Source organism: Zonotrichia leucophrys, chromosome 12 (genome assembly GCF_028769735.1).
Source record: "Zonotrichia leucophrys gambelii isolate GWCS_2022_RI chromosome 12, RI_Zleu_2.0, whole genome shotgun sequence".
Lineage (NCBI taxonomy): Eukaryota > Metazoa > Chordata > Aves > Passeriformes > Passerellidae > Zonotrichia > Zonotrichia leucophrys.
The window spans coordinates 11190520-11211649 of NC_088182.1; the positions used below are offsets into that span (position 1 = coordinate 11190520).

General features: G+C 38.9%; 1 protein-coding gene across 2 annotated transcripts in view; it reads left to right on the top strand.

Moving 5' to 3' along the window:
- The window catches only part of EEFSEC (eukaryotic elongation factor, selenocysteine-tRNA specific), a 120833-nt gene that overhangs the window by 25843 nt on the left and 73860 nt on the right, over positions 1–21130 (top strand). For both annotated transcript variants that reach the window (XM_064723937.1, XM_064723936.1), the window contains exons 2-4: positions 6620–6827; positions 8990–9086; positions 10674–10838. In XM_064723937.1, coding sequence (XP_064580007.1) covers positions 6640–6827; positions 8990–9086; positions 10674–10838 — 450 coding nt within the window. In that variant the 5' untranslated portion in view covers positions 6620–6639. The remainder of the gene's footprint in view (positions 1–6619; positions 6828–8989; positions 9087–10673; positions 10839–21130) is intronic.

The following is a 21130-nucleotide window of genomic DNA, read 5'->3' on the forward strand; positions in this document are numbered from 1 at the left end:
CTACTACTTGAGTTAGACTCACGTTTACAAATAAATAACTGTAATAGATCTGTTATTTGGCATACAAGAAATGGACTTCTTCCAATCATGCATGCCCTTATGGCCACACTGCTTTCCCTTTCTAGCTCTCAGTTACATACCAACCAGAGTGGCTGGTTTTCATCTGAAGAGAATTCATGCAATGACCTAATGCTTCGAATTTTAAGCTTTACTGTGCATTCATTCAGAAATGTTGTGGGTGATGCTTTCTATCTGATGTTACAAATGCTCTGGAGTTTAAAGCTGCACAGCTCCCTGTTTGTGCTCTGAGCTCCTTTGGAAGTGATGGTGGGATGCTTGAGCTCCATGAGCTCCTTTTCAAAGTATTTCCTTTGCATTGCTTTACAGAAGGTTTCTTCATGTGTAATTCATGTTCCCCAGTTGAGTGCCTGCCTCTCCCTGCATCACACCTCCTATTTCTGTTTGAATTTTGGGGGATTCCATATCCTGTAAAACATCTTCCTTATTCATCACAGTGCCTCCCCTAAGGTAACTAGCAAAATCCTGTGTGACTTGTGACATCTCCCAAGGGTGCAACTGTATAAAAACAGGGAATAATTCAGTTGTTTCTGAATAAAGTTTCTTAACACAAAAAAAGTTGGGGGAGGGGGCTGTGAAAGGGGAAGTTGGATACTCTCTGCATGATATAGACAATATTTCCTGAGACAGGAGATACTAACCTCAAAGAATTTAAAATAAAACATTGATTTAATTTTTTTCTTTTTTTTTTGGAAGTGGAATAGCGGAGGTAAAAATGGTAGAATAGTTGGTCTTTTTATCCTGTGTGCAGATGAAATTGATTAAACCTTAAAAACTCGCCTCAGTCCACCCGGTTTATTAATTGAAGAATTTCCTCTTCCCCAGAATGGGAAGTGCACATTAAAACAGAGCTTTGCCCTTGAGTAGCAATGATACTTGAGAACGGTACATTTTCTACAATCCTATTTTCTCTTCTACACTAGAGGAAATCCTAACATGGTAAAAAGCATATTTAAAAAAAAAAAAAAAGTATGTTTAAGGAAGTCCTCTTTCATTTCCTTGTAGAGCATGAAATCAAATTATAGCCCATGGCCCACAATTATTTTATTTTTACATTTCAAATTCCATTTTCTGCTTCCTTTTGCTGCCTGTGAACAAGAGTTGTACTGTTTGTGCAAAGTCAGCTAAAAAGATTACCACAAACAGGACAGGACACAGTAGCTTAAAGAAGGCACCACTCAGAATCTGTGCCTGTGTTCCATGTGTGACAAGCAAAACGTCTCCTTTGTTCACACAGGGACCTGATCCCCTCTTCTTCCCTCCACTCACCAGGTTTTACCTTGTGAAGCCAAGTCAGCTTTATATTGATGTATTATTGGGAATACAATGCAGTATTTTAGTTATGCTTGCCAAAATAATACTGCTTAAAATGCTCTCATATTCTCGATCTGCATTTGGTAAAGACAAACCAGTTGAGATTCTGCTTATTTATTGAAAATGCCTTTTGGGTGAGCTTTTCAGTGAGGAATTGGTAGCTAATTTAGTTCTTGGAGATTGTAGCTAGATGGTTCTGAAAGTGGGCTCAGTGCATGTACAATAAAATACTAATACATTTTTGGAACTGATAAATTAATACATGAGGCTGAAATGTTTGTTTGTTTGTCTTCCTAGATCTAATAATGTAATTTTTTTCTAAATTTGTGTTAATACTATGTTTTGCTGTAAGGACACAGCTCAGTCTGGGAGTTGGGGTATAAAATTTACAAGCATGCAGGCTGCACCAATGGAAGGTGGTTTGAATTCATGTACATGGAGAGCTGCAACAGCCTCTGTAGTTGGGGTTTGAAGGAGTTTTTTTATTTAATATGCAATGTTCTGCTCCAGAATAAAACAGGCAATTACAGTGCTTTACTGTGTTCCAAAATGCATCTGATATCTTGGCTACTCCCATGTGAAACTGATATAAAAGCTGATTTTTACTAATTGTGTGTGACACTAAACACATTTATGAGGAGTGAATTTGATGGAGGGGATGAAGGTTTGCAGCCTTGTTGCCTGGAACTCTTGGCAGGCTTTGTTTCCTATTTCAGCAATGGTTTGAAGATACATTAAACTAAATAATGCAAATATGGAGAATGCAGTGAATTTTCTCCAGAAGACTAGAAGTTGATCAATACATGCTTTTGAAATGCATACTGTTCTTTTTCAGTACTCAGGCAGCAGCTGGTGAGTTCTTTCAGGACCCAAGAGTGAGAGCTAGCTAGGAACGATGTTGCAAGTGCACTTTAGGGAAGCTTGAGTTGCCTCCTTCTGCTCTTTGGAAATATGTCATAATCTCTGACATCTGTGATTCAACTCCTGAGTAAAGAGTAATAAATTACTTCCTTGATGACTTTATATAATCAGATACTCTTCAAAATTCAGGAGCAAGCATGGGTTGTGTGTTCAAAGCAGTAACTGGACCTTTTCTTTATCTTGTCTCTGAAGGTATTTTTCTTATTTTCTGAGTTTTGTGTTCCCTGTCACTTTTGTGATACAAATGAGTGCTGCTGCCTCCAGGTTTAGCTGGCACTTGCAGTCTTTGTGATGCTGTGCTGCTGGTCTTGTGTTTTTCCTGTATCTGGCTGTCATCCAGAATCTCTCAGTTCATGTTTTATCTTTCTTGTTTGTTTTTCTTCACTCAGACTATCTACTTTATTTTCGCTGTGGTTTAGCTGCTTATCTTTAAAGTATAATGCCCATCTTTCTCCACCCCCTTGTGTTTTCTGATGACAACTTGTTTATTTCATTTGCTTTTTGCAGGGCTTCATCTGAGCTGTGTGTCATCACACAAAGGGTACTCCAATAATTGATCTTTCATTTTCAAGCAAAGTGAGAAATCACATGTCAGGATTTATCTTTTCAATGTTCTTGAACATGTCTTTCATAGATGAAGTGGTAAATAAAAGGTTACACCCCTGTTTTCTCTGTAGAAGAAATAATTTGAGTATCTTAGTTTAACTTTTTCATTGATTTTATGTGACCTGCTTCAGTGCAGATAAAATGTTTTTGATTGCTGTGCTTCCTTGTATGCAGACCTGTCCTTTGCGTGTGTCTCTGCTTGGTTCAAAGTAATTTCAAGCCATTTTCTTTTTCTGAAGGTTTGAGGAATATTCAAATAGTCCATAATCTGTTCCCTATTACTGTTTTTAACTGTATAGGCCCATATTCTGTCTCCTTTTTTGAGGAGTGCTTTTTTTTTTGGTCCTATGACTTCTTTCAGTTCTTCTGTTCCATTTGGCACAAGACCTGATGGCTGACATTTTGTTATCAGATAGTGCAGGTGTGGGTAATATTTTCACCTTCTTTAACTCTTGTTACTATTTTTGAGTCTCCACATAGTATATCTGCAATATTTTTATGTCCCATTTGAAAAATCTTTCCAAGTGAGGTTGTATTCATGAGAGTACTGATGCAGTCCATCCTTGCTTCACTGTTCCTTGTTAAATCTTACTCTGCTGCAGAAAATTATTCAGAAATACTGTTCCTTTTGTTGACTGAATTCTGATATGATAGTAAGCTGATTCTTTACTCGAGATTTATTTAAGTAGTAAATTTGAAGTTAAACATATTCTAAGTCTGCTATTACCATTTGTATGTTATGAGGAGAAAAGGTATTGCATGAGGTGTTTCATGGGAGAGGATTACTGTTTTGTCATCTTGTCAGCTTTCCTGATTTGCAATGTGACATTGGTGAATCCTAGTACACTTCTCTAGATGATTTTGTCTTAGTATTTAATGAACTTTATGTATGGCTGATGGGCAGTGAAAGAAATGGGGTCTAGAATAAACCAAAATGTAAAACTGTGTAGGAGAAGATGGGCGATTGAGAAGAAGATGAATTGTCAAAGATGGTTTATTAAACAGCTGAGAAAGGAAAGTTGAGGAACCAAATTTTATCACTATTTTTTCCCCTTGTAACTCAAGGGTCCTGTAAACCTGAGCACTCCTGCCTTGACATGCATGAGTGGACACATACAAAACATTACAAAACATCCTCATGCCTTGGTGAGAAGGCAGTTCAGGTATTTCTGTCAGTGCTGTCGTGGTCTTTGCCTTGGCTCCATGATCCTGTGAAGGGCAGCACTTCCCACCCTGCTCGTGTGCCAGCTCTGCCTGCTGTGCCTTCTGTCCCATCTTGTGCCATCTCTCAGGAGCTGTGGCCAGTCAGTCACTGGGGCTTTGGAGGAGGCACAAGAATTATGCTGATAGTGTTTGTGAACTTGTGTGTGCTGCTGCTCTCCTTGACTTGAAGTATTTTTGTCTGGAGTGTCATGGCGCATCTTCTGGTGTTTCTGGAGTTTTTCATGGACTGTACAGTTATTTCTCTTTGTTCATCTTCTATGAAGATGAGGCAATGCCACAAGGCAGACATTCTCAACCTTCTAGCAACTGGGTTGGTGATTTTTATGGGTCTTTCAAAGTGTTGGTAATAGATTCATAAATATAGCAATTGCAAGCATTTGAGTATAGCAAATGAATTTGAAGCAGTTGATTTGGAGTTTCAAGGGAAAGTGACCCGTTTTACTGAAACTACATATTACAGTTCTGTGCAGATTTTGTGCTCTTTTGGTGGGAAAGATACCACATTGTACATAATGCATCTTTTCAAGGCCAGTTTTGGATCTGGTGGCTTTGGCTTAGTTCTGGAGCATGAGGATCACTGTGCTTTAGGAGTCACAGTAATGTTTGGTAAGGCTCAAGCTGCAGCATTGTTGTGTTACCAAAATGTCCCTTTTAAAGTATTAATAAAGAATTGGACTTGATGATTTGGTTTCTGTTATTTATTCCCATTCCTTTTCAGGATGTCAGCTGTGTAGAACAGTGTCATACAAAATCTGTGTATTAGGTTTAAAACAACCCTGCTGTATGCATTCACAAAAATGGGTCCATTCTGATTGTTAAGTGCTTTGTCCCACTCCAACTATTTTCATGCTGTTTGTTTCCCTTGGTTTCTGACCTTCAAGCCTGCTCTTGGGTGGTGTGTAAAGTCTGAGCCTTTTGTACAGGCTTGATGATGTTTGTGTTGAAATTTAAGCAAGCTCTAAATCACTACAATTCCCAAAACAATAAAAATGCAAACTACTTTTGAAGATATAAAGCCCATCTTTGGTTTGTCAGGGAGAGATATTTGAACTGATTGGTGAAAATTCTGCAGGAGCCCTGGAAATACTATAATTATCCAACTAGTGCTCTGAAGGGCTTAAAATCCATTTTTACAAGATGAAAGGTCTGGTAGGTTGAAATAGTCATTTGTAGCCATAATTTTTTTTTTTCTTGTAGTTCCCACCCACTCATTCACCCATGCACTTCAACCTCGGAATGATTTCCTATCCTGAGTTCATGGGAACTGGGAACAAGGGGAGCTGTTGTCATAGCCATTGTAAAAGCCTTAAAAGCAAAAAAAGGCAAGGGAAAGGCTGGACAGCGTGGAGAAACAAGGAACAGTTGTATTGATTTCTTGCTCTTCTGATCTTAAGACCAATATTTAAAGTACTTAAGTTAGAGAACTGGAATTTTACATGATTTCCAGCTTTTATCATCTTTCAAAATGTGCTTTTTTTGGCATATGACTTTCTGGTACTTCAGCTTTAATTTTTTGTTACTTTTTAATGTTTAAACTTTCTCAACACTGGAGTCTGTTGCACTTTTCTGTTTTAGTATTCAGAGCATTTCAGTTACCTCAATTGAAACAAGAAAATTCTGAATGTAATTAGTGGAAGGCCCAATGTTCATCAAAAGCTTCCTTGAAAACTAATTTAAATCCATGAAATTCAGGTTGCTTCAATCAAAAGATTAGGGGTTCATGATAACAATACTTTGAAAAATAAAAATAATCCATAAGCGTGATGGGTAATGTCAGCCTAAAATTTAGGATCCTTTCCATGAAGAGATCTAGGAATCAGATCTGTTCTTGTGTTTGAAATGACTTCTTCAAGTTATGTGGATCAGAATTGGGAGTGAATGGTGATACACTGCAGGTTTTGAATTGTCTCTTTCTGACACTGAGGGATTCAAGAATTTCTTTAGACTTGGGATAAACCGGTCTCTGGTGGTGATCATGGTTTTCACTTTTATGAAATTTTGGGCTTGGAAAGAAAAGTGATAGGAAGGAAGTAGGGACTTGTGGATGTTTTACGGGGTACCTGGTTGGCTCTTGTTGGGGTTGCTCTGAGTGTGCAGCTCTCTGCAGTGTTGCTATGTGTTTCTTTGGCTGTATTAGATTCTTGCTTGTCTGCTTATATTATAATTTTTAATTGAGGCAGATGTCATGCCTGTGTTACAACAAGCTTAATTTTCTTAGTATTTTTTAATGCAGTGATAACAGCCTTAGACTTGAACTATCACATTCTTCCCTGGTTCTTATGACTCAGTGATAGCCTATAATAGCTTAAATTCCCAAGGTCTTAATTTCAAAAGAGCTGTGAAATTCAGTGCTTGTGTTTTGTTTGTCTTTCTGGGCATTTGTACATATGTTGACAATTTAAAATGGAAGCTATTTGAGAAAATGATCCTTAATCTTTTTATGCTGTGGCAATACTGACTGTGAGTTCTCCTCCAGGTGCCCAGATTATCGATTTAATGATGCTTGTGATAGATGTGACAAAGGGGATGCAGACACAGTCAGCAGAGTGCTTGGTAATTGGGCAAATTGCCTGCCAGAAGATGGTGGTAGTCCTGAACAAAATAGATCTCCTTCCAGAGGGGAAGAGACAGAGTGCCATTGAGAAGATGACTAAGAAAATGCAGAAGACCTTGGAAAATACCAAGTAAGTGAACAGTAATACTAACAGATAACTTGTCACAAAATTTGTTTTGGCAAAAATGCCAACATTTCTCTTCCAATGTGCTTCTAAACATGCTGGTGCATCTAGCAAAAATGATAAGAGAGTGAAAAGATTTACAGAAACTCAGATGCAATTCCAAATTCACCTCTGCAAGTATCATGTGTAGAGAAGTGTTTTCCTGTAATTAAGCTTTTAGATTTAAAGAGCTGCTTGGAATTTGGATAGGAAATAAAAAGCCAGAATATCCAGGTGAAGAAGTGGTTACAGCACATCTTTGCTTTGCTCAGGGATATAAGGGGACATAACTATTGGGTCACATTTTGAGTTGAAGAATTTAAGGAATAGGATTCAGAGTGCAGAGGAGAGAGAACCAAATTCAGTTTTGGCATGTGCAGTCTGTGTTTGATGGTGCTTTGAAAGCGCTGCTGATCTGGGTGTGATTGCAAAGTGCCTGCCCTGTTGTATCTCGGGCATTGGGAGTTTCTTCACAGCCTTTTTCCCACTTGACAGTGGATCTCCAAATGTGTGGTTTTAAAATGCTTTTCTATTCCTAAACTATTCTTATTAGCAGGATATATGGTTATACTGTTTGACAGCTGCCTCTAAGGACAATTGTGGTTTTTTGGTTGTGTTTTTCTTTAAAAAAGCTTACTTGTTGAAATACTTTCGCTACACACATAGGTGTGCATGTGGAATTCCATAGCAGTCAGCAAAGCTGAAGGCTGTTGCAGTTGTAGAGTAGATGTTGCCACCAGTGCTGGGGAAATTATTGTAATGTCAGGAAATTGTATAGAAGGCAAAAAAAAGGCAGAGGAAGGTAACTGTTGTATATTTGCATAGTTTGATGCTTGTGAATTTACCTAATCAAAACTCAGTTTCCTCTGAATTGGTACCAAAACTAAAAGCAAACTGTCCCTGTGAATGGAATTTCTGTTTTTTAAAAAATTTTTTGCACATAAGCTTCTCCCTTTGTCCAGTAGGATCTAAATTCTGCAGAGAGAAATTTGGTTTGATGGAGTAAGAGTTTCAGTAGGGCTGGATCATGTTTACAAGTGCCTCCAAATGCACTATACCATTACTCCAGTTTGTTCTGGTGTACGGGAAGAGGAATAAAGCGTTTGGTTACATGTAAATTTCTGTTTATTGCAATAGAGTGCTCTGAAATACTTGTATGAAAATACATTTCCAAAAGTTTCATGGTTAATCACAGGAATTTTCAGTGCATGTTTTTATTACCCTTTGTCCTTAAATGCCTCAGGCTTATGGCGTGTAAACAAAGAAAATACCTCATGTGCCTGGTTACAGCTGGGGCACTGAGTGAGCTCCCTTTCTAGAACTTAACATTTCCTTAGCAAAGCACCATCTCTTCCCTCCAGTTTGGTCCCTTTTGTGAGAAAATCAGTGAGGGGTGGGTGTCAAGAGGATGGCCAAAATAATTAATTTTGGTCTGAATCTGTTGCATAAGAATGAAGTACCTATGAGAGCCAGTCACTTTTTGGTGTAATTACTGATTACACTAGGTTGTATCTTAGAAAAAAAATAGAGAAAATCTGCTGTAAGTTAAGGACTTGAAGAATAAAACTGATTGTAGGATAAAAGGTAAACTGAGGTCAGCTGGCTGTACTGCTCCTCTCTGAACCTTTGTGTGTTTGAGATTTGTGAGTTTTGCAGACTTTGATTTCAGAAGATTTAGATCTTTCTGTTGTCTGCAGATCTTGCAGACTCAGGTAGGCATCATGAGGCATCTTGCATTTGGCTCCCATTTTGAAGGTTATGACTTTAGAATTTTAATTGTTTAATGAAAGTTTAAAAAATGCTGGTCTCCAATTAAAGTGACTTTGGATGCAAACCACTACATTGACTGGGTAACAGCAGATATTTGCTTCTGAAATAAACTGAATCTTGCATTTGATGTCACAGCACTGATTCAGTAGCTAATGTGCAAGAGGACTGAAGCTTTCATAGTGAGGTCCAGTGGTGCTGATCTGCTGGCAATTCAGGAACAAATTGTCAGTCACAATGGGAAAAGAGCAGATTTATTGGAATTTTAGGGAGTTTCCTAGCATTCAGATGGACCTGGAAATTCTCTATATTGACATGTGTAGGAGATCTGTGGTCTAATGGTGAAAGTCTTTCTCTTTCAGGTTCTCTGGGTGTCCTATTGTAGCTGTGGCAGCAAAGCCTGGTGGACCAGAAGCCCCGGAGTCTGAGAATCCACTGGGTATTTCTGAATTAATTGAGGTACTCACTGAAGAACATAATAGTAACATGAAAATATCCATTCTCAGATGTTAAAAACCCTTAGTTACATGGCATGGTGTTTATACTGTGAAGGGCAGGATACCTAAAGTAACTGAGAGCAGTTTGTAGCTTGCAATAGACTTGTCACCCTTTCTGTCATTAGTTTAGGGAAAGAAACATCTTTGCCCTGGAGAGATGCCACTGCTACCTCAGATAGCAGAAAAAAGTCTCAAAACAAAGGCATCATTCTTTGAAGACTTGTAAAATTCTGATTTGGATGCTGCCAGGTTTAAAATACTTAAAAATTGCTGAAGTTGAGGTGCAGCATCATCATCAAAAATCTAGGGATGCCTGGTCCTGGGCAGCCAGGCTTGTGTAAAGGCAAGATATTCCACAAGGCTGCTGAGCTCTGAATGCTGCATCACCTGCCAGGCTGTGAGAGGCAGGATGGGCATGGGGATGGGATGTGGTGTGGCCTCAGACCAGACTTAGCCAGGACCAATCTGCCCCCAGCAGTTTCTAGAGGTGAGGAGATATGCAAGTGCTTACTTCTGCCTTTATCTGGCTCCTGTTGGATTTACTGGGGTGTTCTCCAGGGTTAAAACCTTTGAAGAAAACTCTCATTGGAGCTGTTTCATCAACTGAAACCTAATACTAGATGAGCTGGCAAATGCTGTGTGAGCCCTGCCATTGAACTTGGAGCTATTATCCCTTCTGTCCTTCCTAAGAGACTCTCCATTGTTCTGCCATTACAACCTGGCCTTGGGCTGCAGTTTTTGACCTTAAAAACAGATGTTAAAGGCAATACCAATTGTATATGCAGGTGATATAACAGAGGGAGATATCAAAAGTGATTTGAGACAGGAGTGAACCAGTTCCTTTGAAGCATTTTTGAGTACATTACTCTTTTCTATAATTAAAATCTTTTGTCTGATAACATACTTTAAGTAATGTAGTATTTGTCAACAAAAGTACAATGCTAAACTGAGAGAATTTCTCTAGAAAATTGTACTTATGTTGTTTTATTAATGGATTGATCCTTCAAGAAGCACTAACAAAAATCTGAAGGGGAAGTTGAATTTGAAACTTAACCCAGTATTACAGTTTTTCTGGGAGGGAGACAGAGGTGGGCTTTATGGGGCAGTAATATCTGTATGTAAGTTCATTTTCACAAAATCCAAAAAAGCTGAAGTGGCAAAATGCTCTGTAAAATTGTCCTTTTGAGAGAGGCAGGAAAAAGGGGGAGATGACACATGTACAGTTTTTTTTCCTCTTTGCTTTGCTGCAGTGTTTATATTGAGTTTGGCAGCAACTTTATCGCCAGTGAGGTTTTGCTAACCAAGCTAAATGTGCAGCACCAAATCTTTCTAAGGCAGAAAATCGAACTGTTCCTGCTGCTAAGTGTACACCTCCCTATGGCACACACAGTTAATTTGACATTGGTGAGTTCTAAGCTCATTGGGAGATGCCTGAAATCAGTAAAATTGCAAGCTAGTTCAATCAATCATCTGCTTGCCTGCCTTCTGCTGTGTTGCTGTCATGACTTTTCACCCAGGCAGGGTGCTGCTTTTATCTTTTTTTTTTCAGGTCTTGAAGTCTCAGGCTTACCTGCCATCAAGAGACCCCTCAGGACACTTCCTTATGGCAGTCGACCACTGTTTCTCTATCAAGGGTCAAGGCACAGTGATGACAGGGACTATTCTTTCTGGCTCTGTTAGCCTTGGTGACAGTGTGGAGATTCCTGCCCTGAAGGTGAGTCTCTCATTTTCATTCCCCCTGGTTTTCCTGATAGAAAGAAACACTCAACAAAGAAGAGAGTGTTCTCATCCAATCTGAATTATTTTCAGTTTTTATTTTTGTACTCTATTATAACCCAGCTTATAACAGTAAGAGGCATAGTGATTTTTAAATAAGTCAGTAAAGTTACCTGCTCAGTAATTTAGTTGGATAAAGAGAAGACTGATCTAGATTAGCATGTTAGGCTTTCAAATTCAAAGACGCAAAGTGGGCATGTTTCCAAGCTGTGATGCACCCAAGGACTGAGCAAGGTTTGAGGGAGGTTACTCTCATTTGAGATGTGCTGCAGTGAGGTGGTTTGCAAAAGAGTCCATGTAGGTAGGCTTCCAGAAATGTCTGAAAGCAAAGGTAATGACAAGAAGAGGACATTGAAATGCTTGATGCACATTCTCTTTGTTTGCTGAGGCTTTAATTTGTGTCAGCATGTTCTGAGAGAACTGCTGGGATGCAGGAGGTGGCTTGCTGCTATTGGGCTCTTCAGAGAGCCTGTAGAAAGTCAAAGAGACCTTCCAATGGCCTTTGAACTGCTCAACTGTTGTAACTATTCAATTTCCTTAAAATATATTCATCCTTTAAAAGAAAACAAAGTGACTTTATGCTTGGAACATGTGAAATCTATTTCACAGGTGCTGACTATCACTGCTTTATTTTCCCTTAGTATTAATTGCCCAAAGTGAATTAAGACTTGAGTGTTTTGCAGCTGCCACTTAAAAGTGCACCAATCTGATTACATTCTGTGGGCAGGCAAGTTCTGGCCTAACAAGCCTGGATGGGACTCCTTTGGTGCTGTCAGTATTATCTTCAAGTCATTTTACTATAAGGACCTTACTATTTCATTGAGTGAGGATGCTGTTTTCTCATTTTTCACTGTACTGTTTGGGCAAGTGAAGGGCTACAGGAGGCATCCTAATTTCACCTGAGGTATTTGGCTGGTAGTGGACAGTTCATTTCTGGCCAGCCTATTCAGTGATACCTGTGGCAATCTAGTTCATATCCTACTGTCCTTTGCATGGAAATTATTTGTACCATACATACTCTGACATTTCTGCTTACCCAGTAAGTTCCTCACTGCCCATATTCTCATTTACAGCATGCAGTCTATTTTGGGAGCCATGCTTTCAATTCCTGAATGGAATATGCTGGCTGGGATTGTAGCTGTAGCTTCAGCCTCTCCTGGTTTCCACTTGGCAGCGTTCTTTCCTCTGCTGTTGTGTCCTGTTCTCAGTCCTGGGCCTGCCTGTGCTTGGGGTCCAAAGAGGGCCAAGTAGTCAGGAGTGCAAGGAGTGGGAGATGGCTCCTGCCCAAACAGGGCCTTGCATAGTGAGTTCAGTGCTTTCTTTCTGGCATAGCATTTGCCAAACTTCCTGTCATTTTGTGCTCCAGGAGAAGGGGGAGACGGGGCAGAGTAATTATTTCTTGCAAAGAAAGAATGCATCACTAGATTATATCTGGAAATGACTATTCTGCTTTTCATCTGTAGTCCAAGAATGTTTTGAAGAAATGTGTTTAGAACTAAATCTGCTTTTTGAGAATCCATATGAAGGAAGAAATGACAAAAGTATAGTAAGTAACTTGTGAATTGGTATTTAAAAATGGAAATAGACTTTGTATGTTTTCCAACAGTGGAAAAGACTTTGTGTGAGTTTTTTAGTGGGCTTTCTTCCCAGGTGACTGGGAGAGTAGTCACTGAAGTGACAGACAACTTAGCAGATGAACAAGTCATTTGCAAAGACAAGCCAGATCACTTGGTTCTTATGGCATTAACAACTTCCCTCAAAGTTTTAGTTATTTTTTCAGTTGCTGTTAATGAATTAAACCTTCCACTGCTGTGGGTGAAATGGGAGATGTGTCCATGCCTTGGGATAATAATAACTGTGGGCAGAATTTTGTATTTTTGGCACTAGCAACTTGTGGGCATTCATCTTCATGTTGCACAGGTATGGAAACCAAGGCACAGTAGAAGGAAGCAATGTTTGTAAGTGTGAGCTGTGTGTTGTACTTACCCCTGCCAGCATCATGCAGAGCTGGGTTAGGATACCTATAAAAGGTCAAACCTTTCTCAGGCGTACAAGGTAACGGAGGAAGCACATTTCACAACACATTGTGGTTTATGACTCTCTCTGACCTTTTTTTGCCCTGACCCAATGGTAACTGAGATTGACAGCTGGTACATTTAGGGACGTTACAAACTAGCTGCTTTTTTTAAAATTTGAAGAACCCTCTCCCCAAATGAAGTGGCATCACCTTCCAGTTCTGCTAATGGACTTCGACATCTTTGACCGCTTGAACCTGCACAAAGGAGGGACACAGCAATTAAAAATAAACAGTGACATTCTCAAATGCCCATGCTGGCTCTGATTGAGGCTGAGAGCACCAGCAGTGCATGGATTCCTTTATGCTTTGCCTATGTAAATTGCCATCTGGGGTTGATTATCCATATAGCAAAAAGAAAAATTATATATATGTGTTTGGCAAAAAGCTTTGACACAGCAAACAGTTCACTATCCAATTGAGTTAGTGCTATTTGCTCCTTAGCACTTGAAATCCACCTTGAAGAGCATGAACCTAGGATTTCTGCAGCAAAAACATAGTGTTGGCAGAATTCTGAATGTCATTTAAGATTATTTCAGTGGTCTTATAATCTCTATAGTCTTTGAGTTTGTAAACTGCAACAACTTGTGACACTTCTATTTCTGCTTTATAAAAGTTACTGGAGTTTGAATAATAAGAATTTTTTGCAATTTAGTTTTGTTTTTATTTTACTGATATCTAAAGTATCTGTTGTTTAGGGATTTCACTTTAAATGAGGATGAATGTCAAACTCCAGTGCTGCTGGGCCTTTTTATAGCACACTTAACTGAAAAAGAAAAGTGTTTTCATTTCAGTAGAGGAAGGTATCTTTTGCCTTCCTTATCCAGGTGAAAGAAATTGTAGAAAAGGTCAAGTCTGAATTGGGTGAGGAGGCAGAGAGGGATGTGCACAGCTCATGGATCTGGTTATCCTGGAAGTGTCCACTCAGCATTGCCTTGCTGTGATCAGGGCTGTGGGTATACAAGACCCCAAGCACAGATGTGGCAGCCCAGTATGAAGACCACTGCTGGGGCTCTATTTCAGGAATTGTAAGAAATAGAAACTTTTCTCTTTTCTTATAGTCAGGTTCCTGTTTGTCCTCTTTAATGAATTGCTAACGAATGCTGGAGCAGATTGATGCGAGCTGAGTGGCTGGTGAAGGTAAATAACTCTGTAAAGTGCAGTGCTGCCATTTGTACTGTGTGTGTGTGTCAGAAGTTGTGAGTGTCTCGAATGCTGAGTAGCTGTGTTCCTGCTGAGTGGTTACATTCATGTTTGTCTTTAAGGGATCATGTGGGGATTCTCACTCTGCTGAATCTGAATAACATATCTGGTGCTGTATTGTAAAAAAGTTGTTTCTTGTGTAATAAATCTCGTTAAAAGAAAAGAGAAATATTCTTACCAGTTCCAACCTTGGCCATCCTGGAGGTTGGTACTAGTCAATTGCCATTTTTAGCGTGGAGCATCTCTGTTTCAGAAGTTGCAATCACACTTACAAAATGCTCCCCTCCTGCTGGAGAGCAGTTATACAGATTGTTTCAGTACTCAGGTGAACTTTTGCAAGCTCATGTGAGACTTAGATATGAAAAATGTGAGGAACTTGCTTCTGTTTATCTCATCAAGCCTCCCAGTAAATGAGAGTGTTGGTTGAGCCCAGTAGTGATTCTGTCTTGGCAAGAGCCTATTGACTGTCAAATTATACTGACTTTATGAACCTTAAAGAAGCATATTCTTGCATGATACTGAGAAGCTTCATGGCTTCATATACTTTCACCATATATGTTTCCTCCTAAGCTTTTTTTTATTGGCTAGATAACCTTGGTCTGTGTTTTGGCAAATGTTCTGTAGCTTTTATTACTGATACAACAAAAAAATTCCCCACTGTCTGATAGAATAACTCAAATAGTATTTGCAAGGTATTTCCCTCAAACCATTGTAGCTGTTAAAATTGTAACAGAGATCTGCTTTTGTCCACGTAAGTACCTCAGTCTGTCTCATGTCCCAGGACCTCTGATTAGTGAGCTTTAGTATGTGTATACATGTATCAAGAACTAATTTTAGTTTATTTAAGGACTTTTGCACAATCAGAGTTGCACAGTTAAGCCTTGTCAGAGGACAGTTAAGTCTCAGAAAACAAACTTGGATCAAACTCCACTGAATTGGATCACAAGATGTTTTTTATGTGGACTTTCATGGTGCAGTCTTAAAGAAGTTTTTGCTTTTACTATTTTGACCACTTTGGACCTCCTAATATGCCCCTTCCAAACTCCAGTCAATGTTGATTGCTTTTAGCAGACGGAGAGAACCCTTGCTGTATATTCTGAGTATGTCTGAATACTGCTTCTACATGTCTTTTTTCTTGTGCTGCTTGGGTTTTTCTTGCCCAATACTGGTATAAACAGCCTTTAAAATACAACAAGTCCTCTGCTGGTGGGGAGTTTTACTTGCCTTGAGCATTTTCTTTTTCACTCATTGGAGTGCTGTGAAGAAGGGCAGTTCAGAGAATTGAGTTGAGAAAGAATCACCTAAATGTAGCTGGTAAATTGTGAAGAGGTAGCTTATGGTGTATATTAAAAGATGTGAGTGCAAAAATGCAAGAACCTGAAATCCTAAAGCAATAAATGACATGTAGAAACATAATGTTTTACTTGGGGTTTAATTCAGGACAAGAATGAAACTATTTTTATTATTTGTCTGCTGCTTGAAACACGGGTTATGGTTTTTTGGAGATTTTCTTCTTTCCTAGAAAACATCAGTGTGAATCCTACTGGTTTTGCATCTGCTGTGGCATTACTTAAAAGCAAAATATGCAGGATTTGGCTTATACTGGAAAGTACTCTGCTTTGAGCATTTAGGATATTATCAGTTGTTTTGGAAGAACAAAATTGCTCTGCACAGTTCTTTGTGGTTAAGTGGAGGATGAAAGATCTGATCCTGTGCCTGTGGAATGAAATTTAGATCTGGCAATAAAAACTTCTCAAATCTTTTTGGCTCAGTCTCTTAAGAGAATAAGAGTAGCAGATGCTGAGTTCTTTCTGAAGATCAGTTCCCTCATTTTCAAGCATGGTTTTGTAACTTTTTACTGTGTGGTTTGTTCGGTTTTGTTTTCTTATTTCTGTTTTAGTTCACATTTTTAAAAAACCCAAACCAACACCAAGCCCTCAAAAAAAAAAAAGCCTAAAGACTGCGAAGCACAAAATCCATTTTAAGTTTGTATTAAAAAAACAAAATTGTGGTTAACTGTAGACCTTTAAACTTACAAAAACCCCCTCAGGAATAAAAACGTTCAGCAAGAGATTTGTCTGTTGCTATTCATTCTCTACCTGTTACCGAAGTACAATGTTTAGTTCAAAATACTTGCAATTTTTTATTGAATATCATGTAGGTATAGTAAAGTGAGGGAGCAAGATAAAGGACTTTGTGCATTAAGGTTTGTCTTATTCAGGACCAGGGATAATACATAATAGATATATGTTGTGGGGCTTTTGATTTTTTTGTACTTGGTCTGAGCAGAAGGGAAGGAAGCCAGGGGAGAGCAGCCAACCTGAGCAGTGCTAATCCAAACCATACACTCTATTTCTGGAGCTTGTGTGTCTAATGTGATCTCTGTAGGCAGAAAAGTGGCCTAGTCAGTGCTGGCCAATTAACTCTTCAAATACTGAAATTCAACTGCAGCTTTTCTGCTTTTATTGGAGGTCTAGGTGTACCCTGTGCTCCCTGCCAGATAGAGACAGTTGGGTGAAGATTGGGTAATTTTTCTCATCCATTAAAAGGCAAAGCATATGAGTTTCTTCCTGCAGTGAATCTGAAGAGAGTTGTAACTTATGTGTTGCTTCTGTCTATTTAAATAATCTTAAAATGTCTGTTGTGATCAAGGCTCCACCTGGACATGCAGCACTGCTGGAAACAGCATTGCTCTCCAAGGTACAGTTAACTTCTGCAGCATTTCCGTGGCACTGCTTGCTTGTGCAGGGTTATCTGCAGTGTTGACTGGTAGTGGCTAATGCATGAGATTAATTTGGAGTGTGTTATTTTGTGCCATTGCCATGCAGATAATTTTGCCTTAATATTTAGTTAGTGCAGAGAGCTGTTACTGTCTAAGAACTGGCACACTCTTTAGTGGGGCTGAAAGTGAAAAAATAACGCAAGATGATCTTGACTCTAAGTAGAAGAAAATACTGTGTGACATGAATGTCGTACTTTTATTTTATATGATGACTGATTTTCTTAGATAAGTCAAGATAGATTTTTTTCTGTCAAGATTTCAGTAAAAATTTTGTCCCATGAGAACTGCTAGAAAAACTAAAGAAAATTGTGACAGAAATAAAAGATGGGGAAGAAACTGAGCTGAAGAAGAAGGAACCATTGTACTGACAGGAAAATGATCCAGGCAGAGTTGTTCTGAGGTTGGTCTTGGCACTGAAGTGTGATGTCTTGTGAAGCAAGATAGCATATGCACCAGTGACTGCATGTGCTGTCCCCCATGTATGTAGGAGTTCTCCCCACTCATTTGCCTCTTTAGTGTCCTCTTTGGCCTCCTGGAGGCTGCTGGCTGATGTGATGTCCATGTGTAGTCTCTCACGCTCAGTATTCTGTAGCTCTTTTGGAATTACCAGCATACTGGGTTGCAGGATCTGATGGTAAATCCCAGTGCACAAGTGTGCCACAAATGGAGAAATGGGTTTTGTTCTTGTATGCTACATGAATGAGCAGTTTGGCTCTTCTATAGCAAAACATGAAGATAAACAAATATGCAGATTTGTTACTCCAAAATGACGTTGAAAAGAAAACTAAACATCTAATGAGCTACTCCTGACATCTAGATTTTTCTGCATTCTCTCAAATTTCTGTGTCTGCTCACTCTTACTTTTTCTCCTCCCTGTGCTTTTTTTGTCCATTTCTACCTTCCTTTCCAGTCTCAGAGCTTGCTCTTCAAAGTGATTGGTCATTTCTACTTATACCATAGATTGAAGAAACTTTTTTCTTCTTGCATTTCCTCATCTGCTGTTGCAAATTTGAGCTGTGACTAGGATGCAGCTGAACAAAAAGGCACATATTATCCTGGAACTTAGTAGGTAACATCTTTCCTGTTGAGCCATTGCAGCTCCAGGGATCCAGTGTTGTGTTCCTGGCTTTGTGTACCCTGGGGTTCAAGATCAGTTTGGAACTAAGTTAATGGGCATTGCTGTAGTAGTCACAAGTTTCATCCAAATGCCTTTTTGTTTAACTTTAGGGTAACACCTTAAAGCAAAGGACGGCTGGATTGTGTTTGCATAACTTGTTTGCTTAAGCATTGCCGCTGCCAGGTCATTAACTTTATTTTTATTTCCTTTAATTTACCAGGTAGAATTGTTTTCAGTGCAGTTTAATTGAAAGCAGACCCACATGCATGTACACAAACAGTTGGAGCAGGAATCTTAGTGGGATGCTTGAATAGTAATTGGGAAGGTAACCTCCTGTAAGGCGCACACAGCCTTCACATGGCATTGCTGCTGGGAATTTAACTTTATTAGAAGGCTTAGTGAAGGCAGAGAGGAGTTCTCATGTTTTAAATATTCAAATTCAAGTGCTGGAGGCTTTGGCAAAATTTCAGTAATCAGAATGAAGGGAGGGAATGTCAGTCTTCTTCTTGGTCATCCATACACAGTACAATTCCTCATTTGATGAGGCTTTTAGAAGCAGAACAGCTCAGCAAGTGCCACATTAACTAAGCTGTGGTCTGTAAGTTATAAAGTTCTGCTCCGCTCTGGCCACTGGCAAAGAAAGGATCTGAATATTGAAAACATTACTTAACCAATGCTGCTGAAAATAAATATGACCCAGAGACAGAAGAAAATGGATTAGTGCATAACTGCTCAGAAATCTGTATTTATTACCAGAGTACTTTCTTGAAGTATTCCTGTAACACCATAGGAAGTTCTGTGGATTTCATGCCTTGTACTGTGTGTTTCTGAGAGGGCTTCACTTAGAGAACTCTCTGCATTTTATTCTTTGATACTGCCATGAAAATTATGTGAGAATTTACTTTGCTCTTAAGGGTTTATTCAGCTCCTCACCTGAATCATCATATGCCTGTGCCAATAACATGTATTGCTGAAACTAAATGTGAGATGCATCTTTTCACTAAAATATTCCCATCACTTCATGTTATAATAGTTGGTGCAGTTTGAATTGGAAAAGTTAATGCTAGAGAGAGCCAATATTTACAGTATCAGCTGGAATGCTATAATTAGTTTAGCTGTCCAGATAGTGCTGTGATGAACATGATACGAATGCCTAGATACAGATTTCCATTTGCAACTGTCTGAAATGAAAGCTGCAAACTCCCAGGCTCTTCATGGGAGTAAAGATTAGCTTCAAAGCATATAACATAAAATTGGCTTCTCTTTCTTTCTCCTTTAATGAATAAATAATCAAAAATAAACATTTCACACTTTAGAAGAAGCAAGGAAAGCTCAAATAGCCTTTTAAAGAGTCTCTTTAGCTAATACATCTTTAAACACTAAAATTGTAGACTTAAAAACTGTCAGGTCTTTGTGAAAGATTTACTAGTTGAACTGTCCCCCTCTAGGCAACCTGTATTTAAGATATATTCCCTCAATATATGTCTATAGGGTATGTAATAGGTTCTGCAGAAGAATAGCAGAGGTGGCCTTAATCCTTGTGCAGTTTAGGTGGCAGAAATCAGCCATGAGAACAGATTAACTCATGGAAATAAATAACCCCAGTGTATATATACAGCTGTCAAGGTTTTTTCTTCAACAGAAAGGGGATAGAGGTATGGAAACCAAGTCAGAAATTTGTTTGTCATGTAAGTTTTGTGTGGGGCTTCAGAATGTCTAGAAGTTTTTCTGCTCTTTCTTGGTATTCCTTTAACTTGTTTTTGTTTTCTTAATTTCAATAACTGTATTGTAGTTGCTTTTTCTTAATATTAATTATGTGATGAATTTCAATAGACTGTTATGCTAAGCATCCCTAGAGGAGGTTTTTGTCTTATGTGCAATACCTAGTACATAGGACTGCAAAAAGTTAATTGGTGGCTTAAGGAAAAAATAGGTACTGTTATTAATAAGTTCATTTTTGAAATATGGGTATTATTCATGAGGTATTTTCTTGCCTAGTTGAAGATGTCAGTCCTGCTGGTGGAGATTAGCTGACAACAATTTAAAGTCTTGAGGGAGTGAGGAATATGCAGGTATACATACCACAAACACTCAAAACAAAACCACAGAAAAAAAGGGAAGCTTGAAAGTATGTATTTTTACTAAAGGATTAGAATAAATGTTCAGTACATGAAATAAATGTCCAGTTTGGCCTTGAGTCAGCGCAGAGCAACACCAGTTGGTTTTGTCTAAATGCAGATCTTTGTAAAATAAAGTAAAATACAACAGTAAATCCCACTGGGAACTATTTTGCATTTGGTTTTAGGAGGGAGTTGGAGTCAAGTGGTGATTGAACAAGAATAATGTTTTGTATAACATGTGTTTCTGTTTCAAATGTTCCCTTTTCTGTTGCTGACATGATGTTCTTGTTTGGGGAAAAGCAGTTGTGTGTACAAAGAGTATTAAAGTGGCAAAGACCCTGATATTAATGCTTCCTTCCAGCCTTGTCAAGGGCTGCTCTGTTGTTTGGGTCTAGAGGAGGTTATTGGATATCTTCACCCCAGGATAGGTCTTTAATCTCCTAAGGGTGGAGGTGGAGAAACTTCTCTAAAATAGGGATACAGAGCGAGGCCCCGGCTTGTTCTGAGCCCTCTGGTGAATCTGAGATGTTACCTAAGAGTGAAGTTTAGTATCATTTATGCTGGTGTGTTAATAAATTTCAGGCATGTATTTCCCTAAATAGTAGCAAAATGGTGGAAAATTACTGGGTTGGTAGGAATCTGAGTGTCTGCTTTTCTTTCTTGCAGAAAGCACTAACAGATTAGTCTAAAGTTCTAAAATACAATTGTGGTCAAACATTTTTCGTTGTACAAATGTTGGGGTTTTTTCAGATCTTTCCTCTCACTTGTCTTTGCCATGTTTTCATCTTCACTTTTCCTGCCTGCTCATCCTTTCTGTGGATGTTGTTGAAGTTCCGTTTTTCAATCAGCGTTCCAGATGTGTGATCTGTGCAGGTAGCACATCCCTGGTTGTCAGAGCTGAGATCACAGCTCTGGCTGCACTTCTGGAGACGTC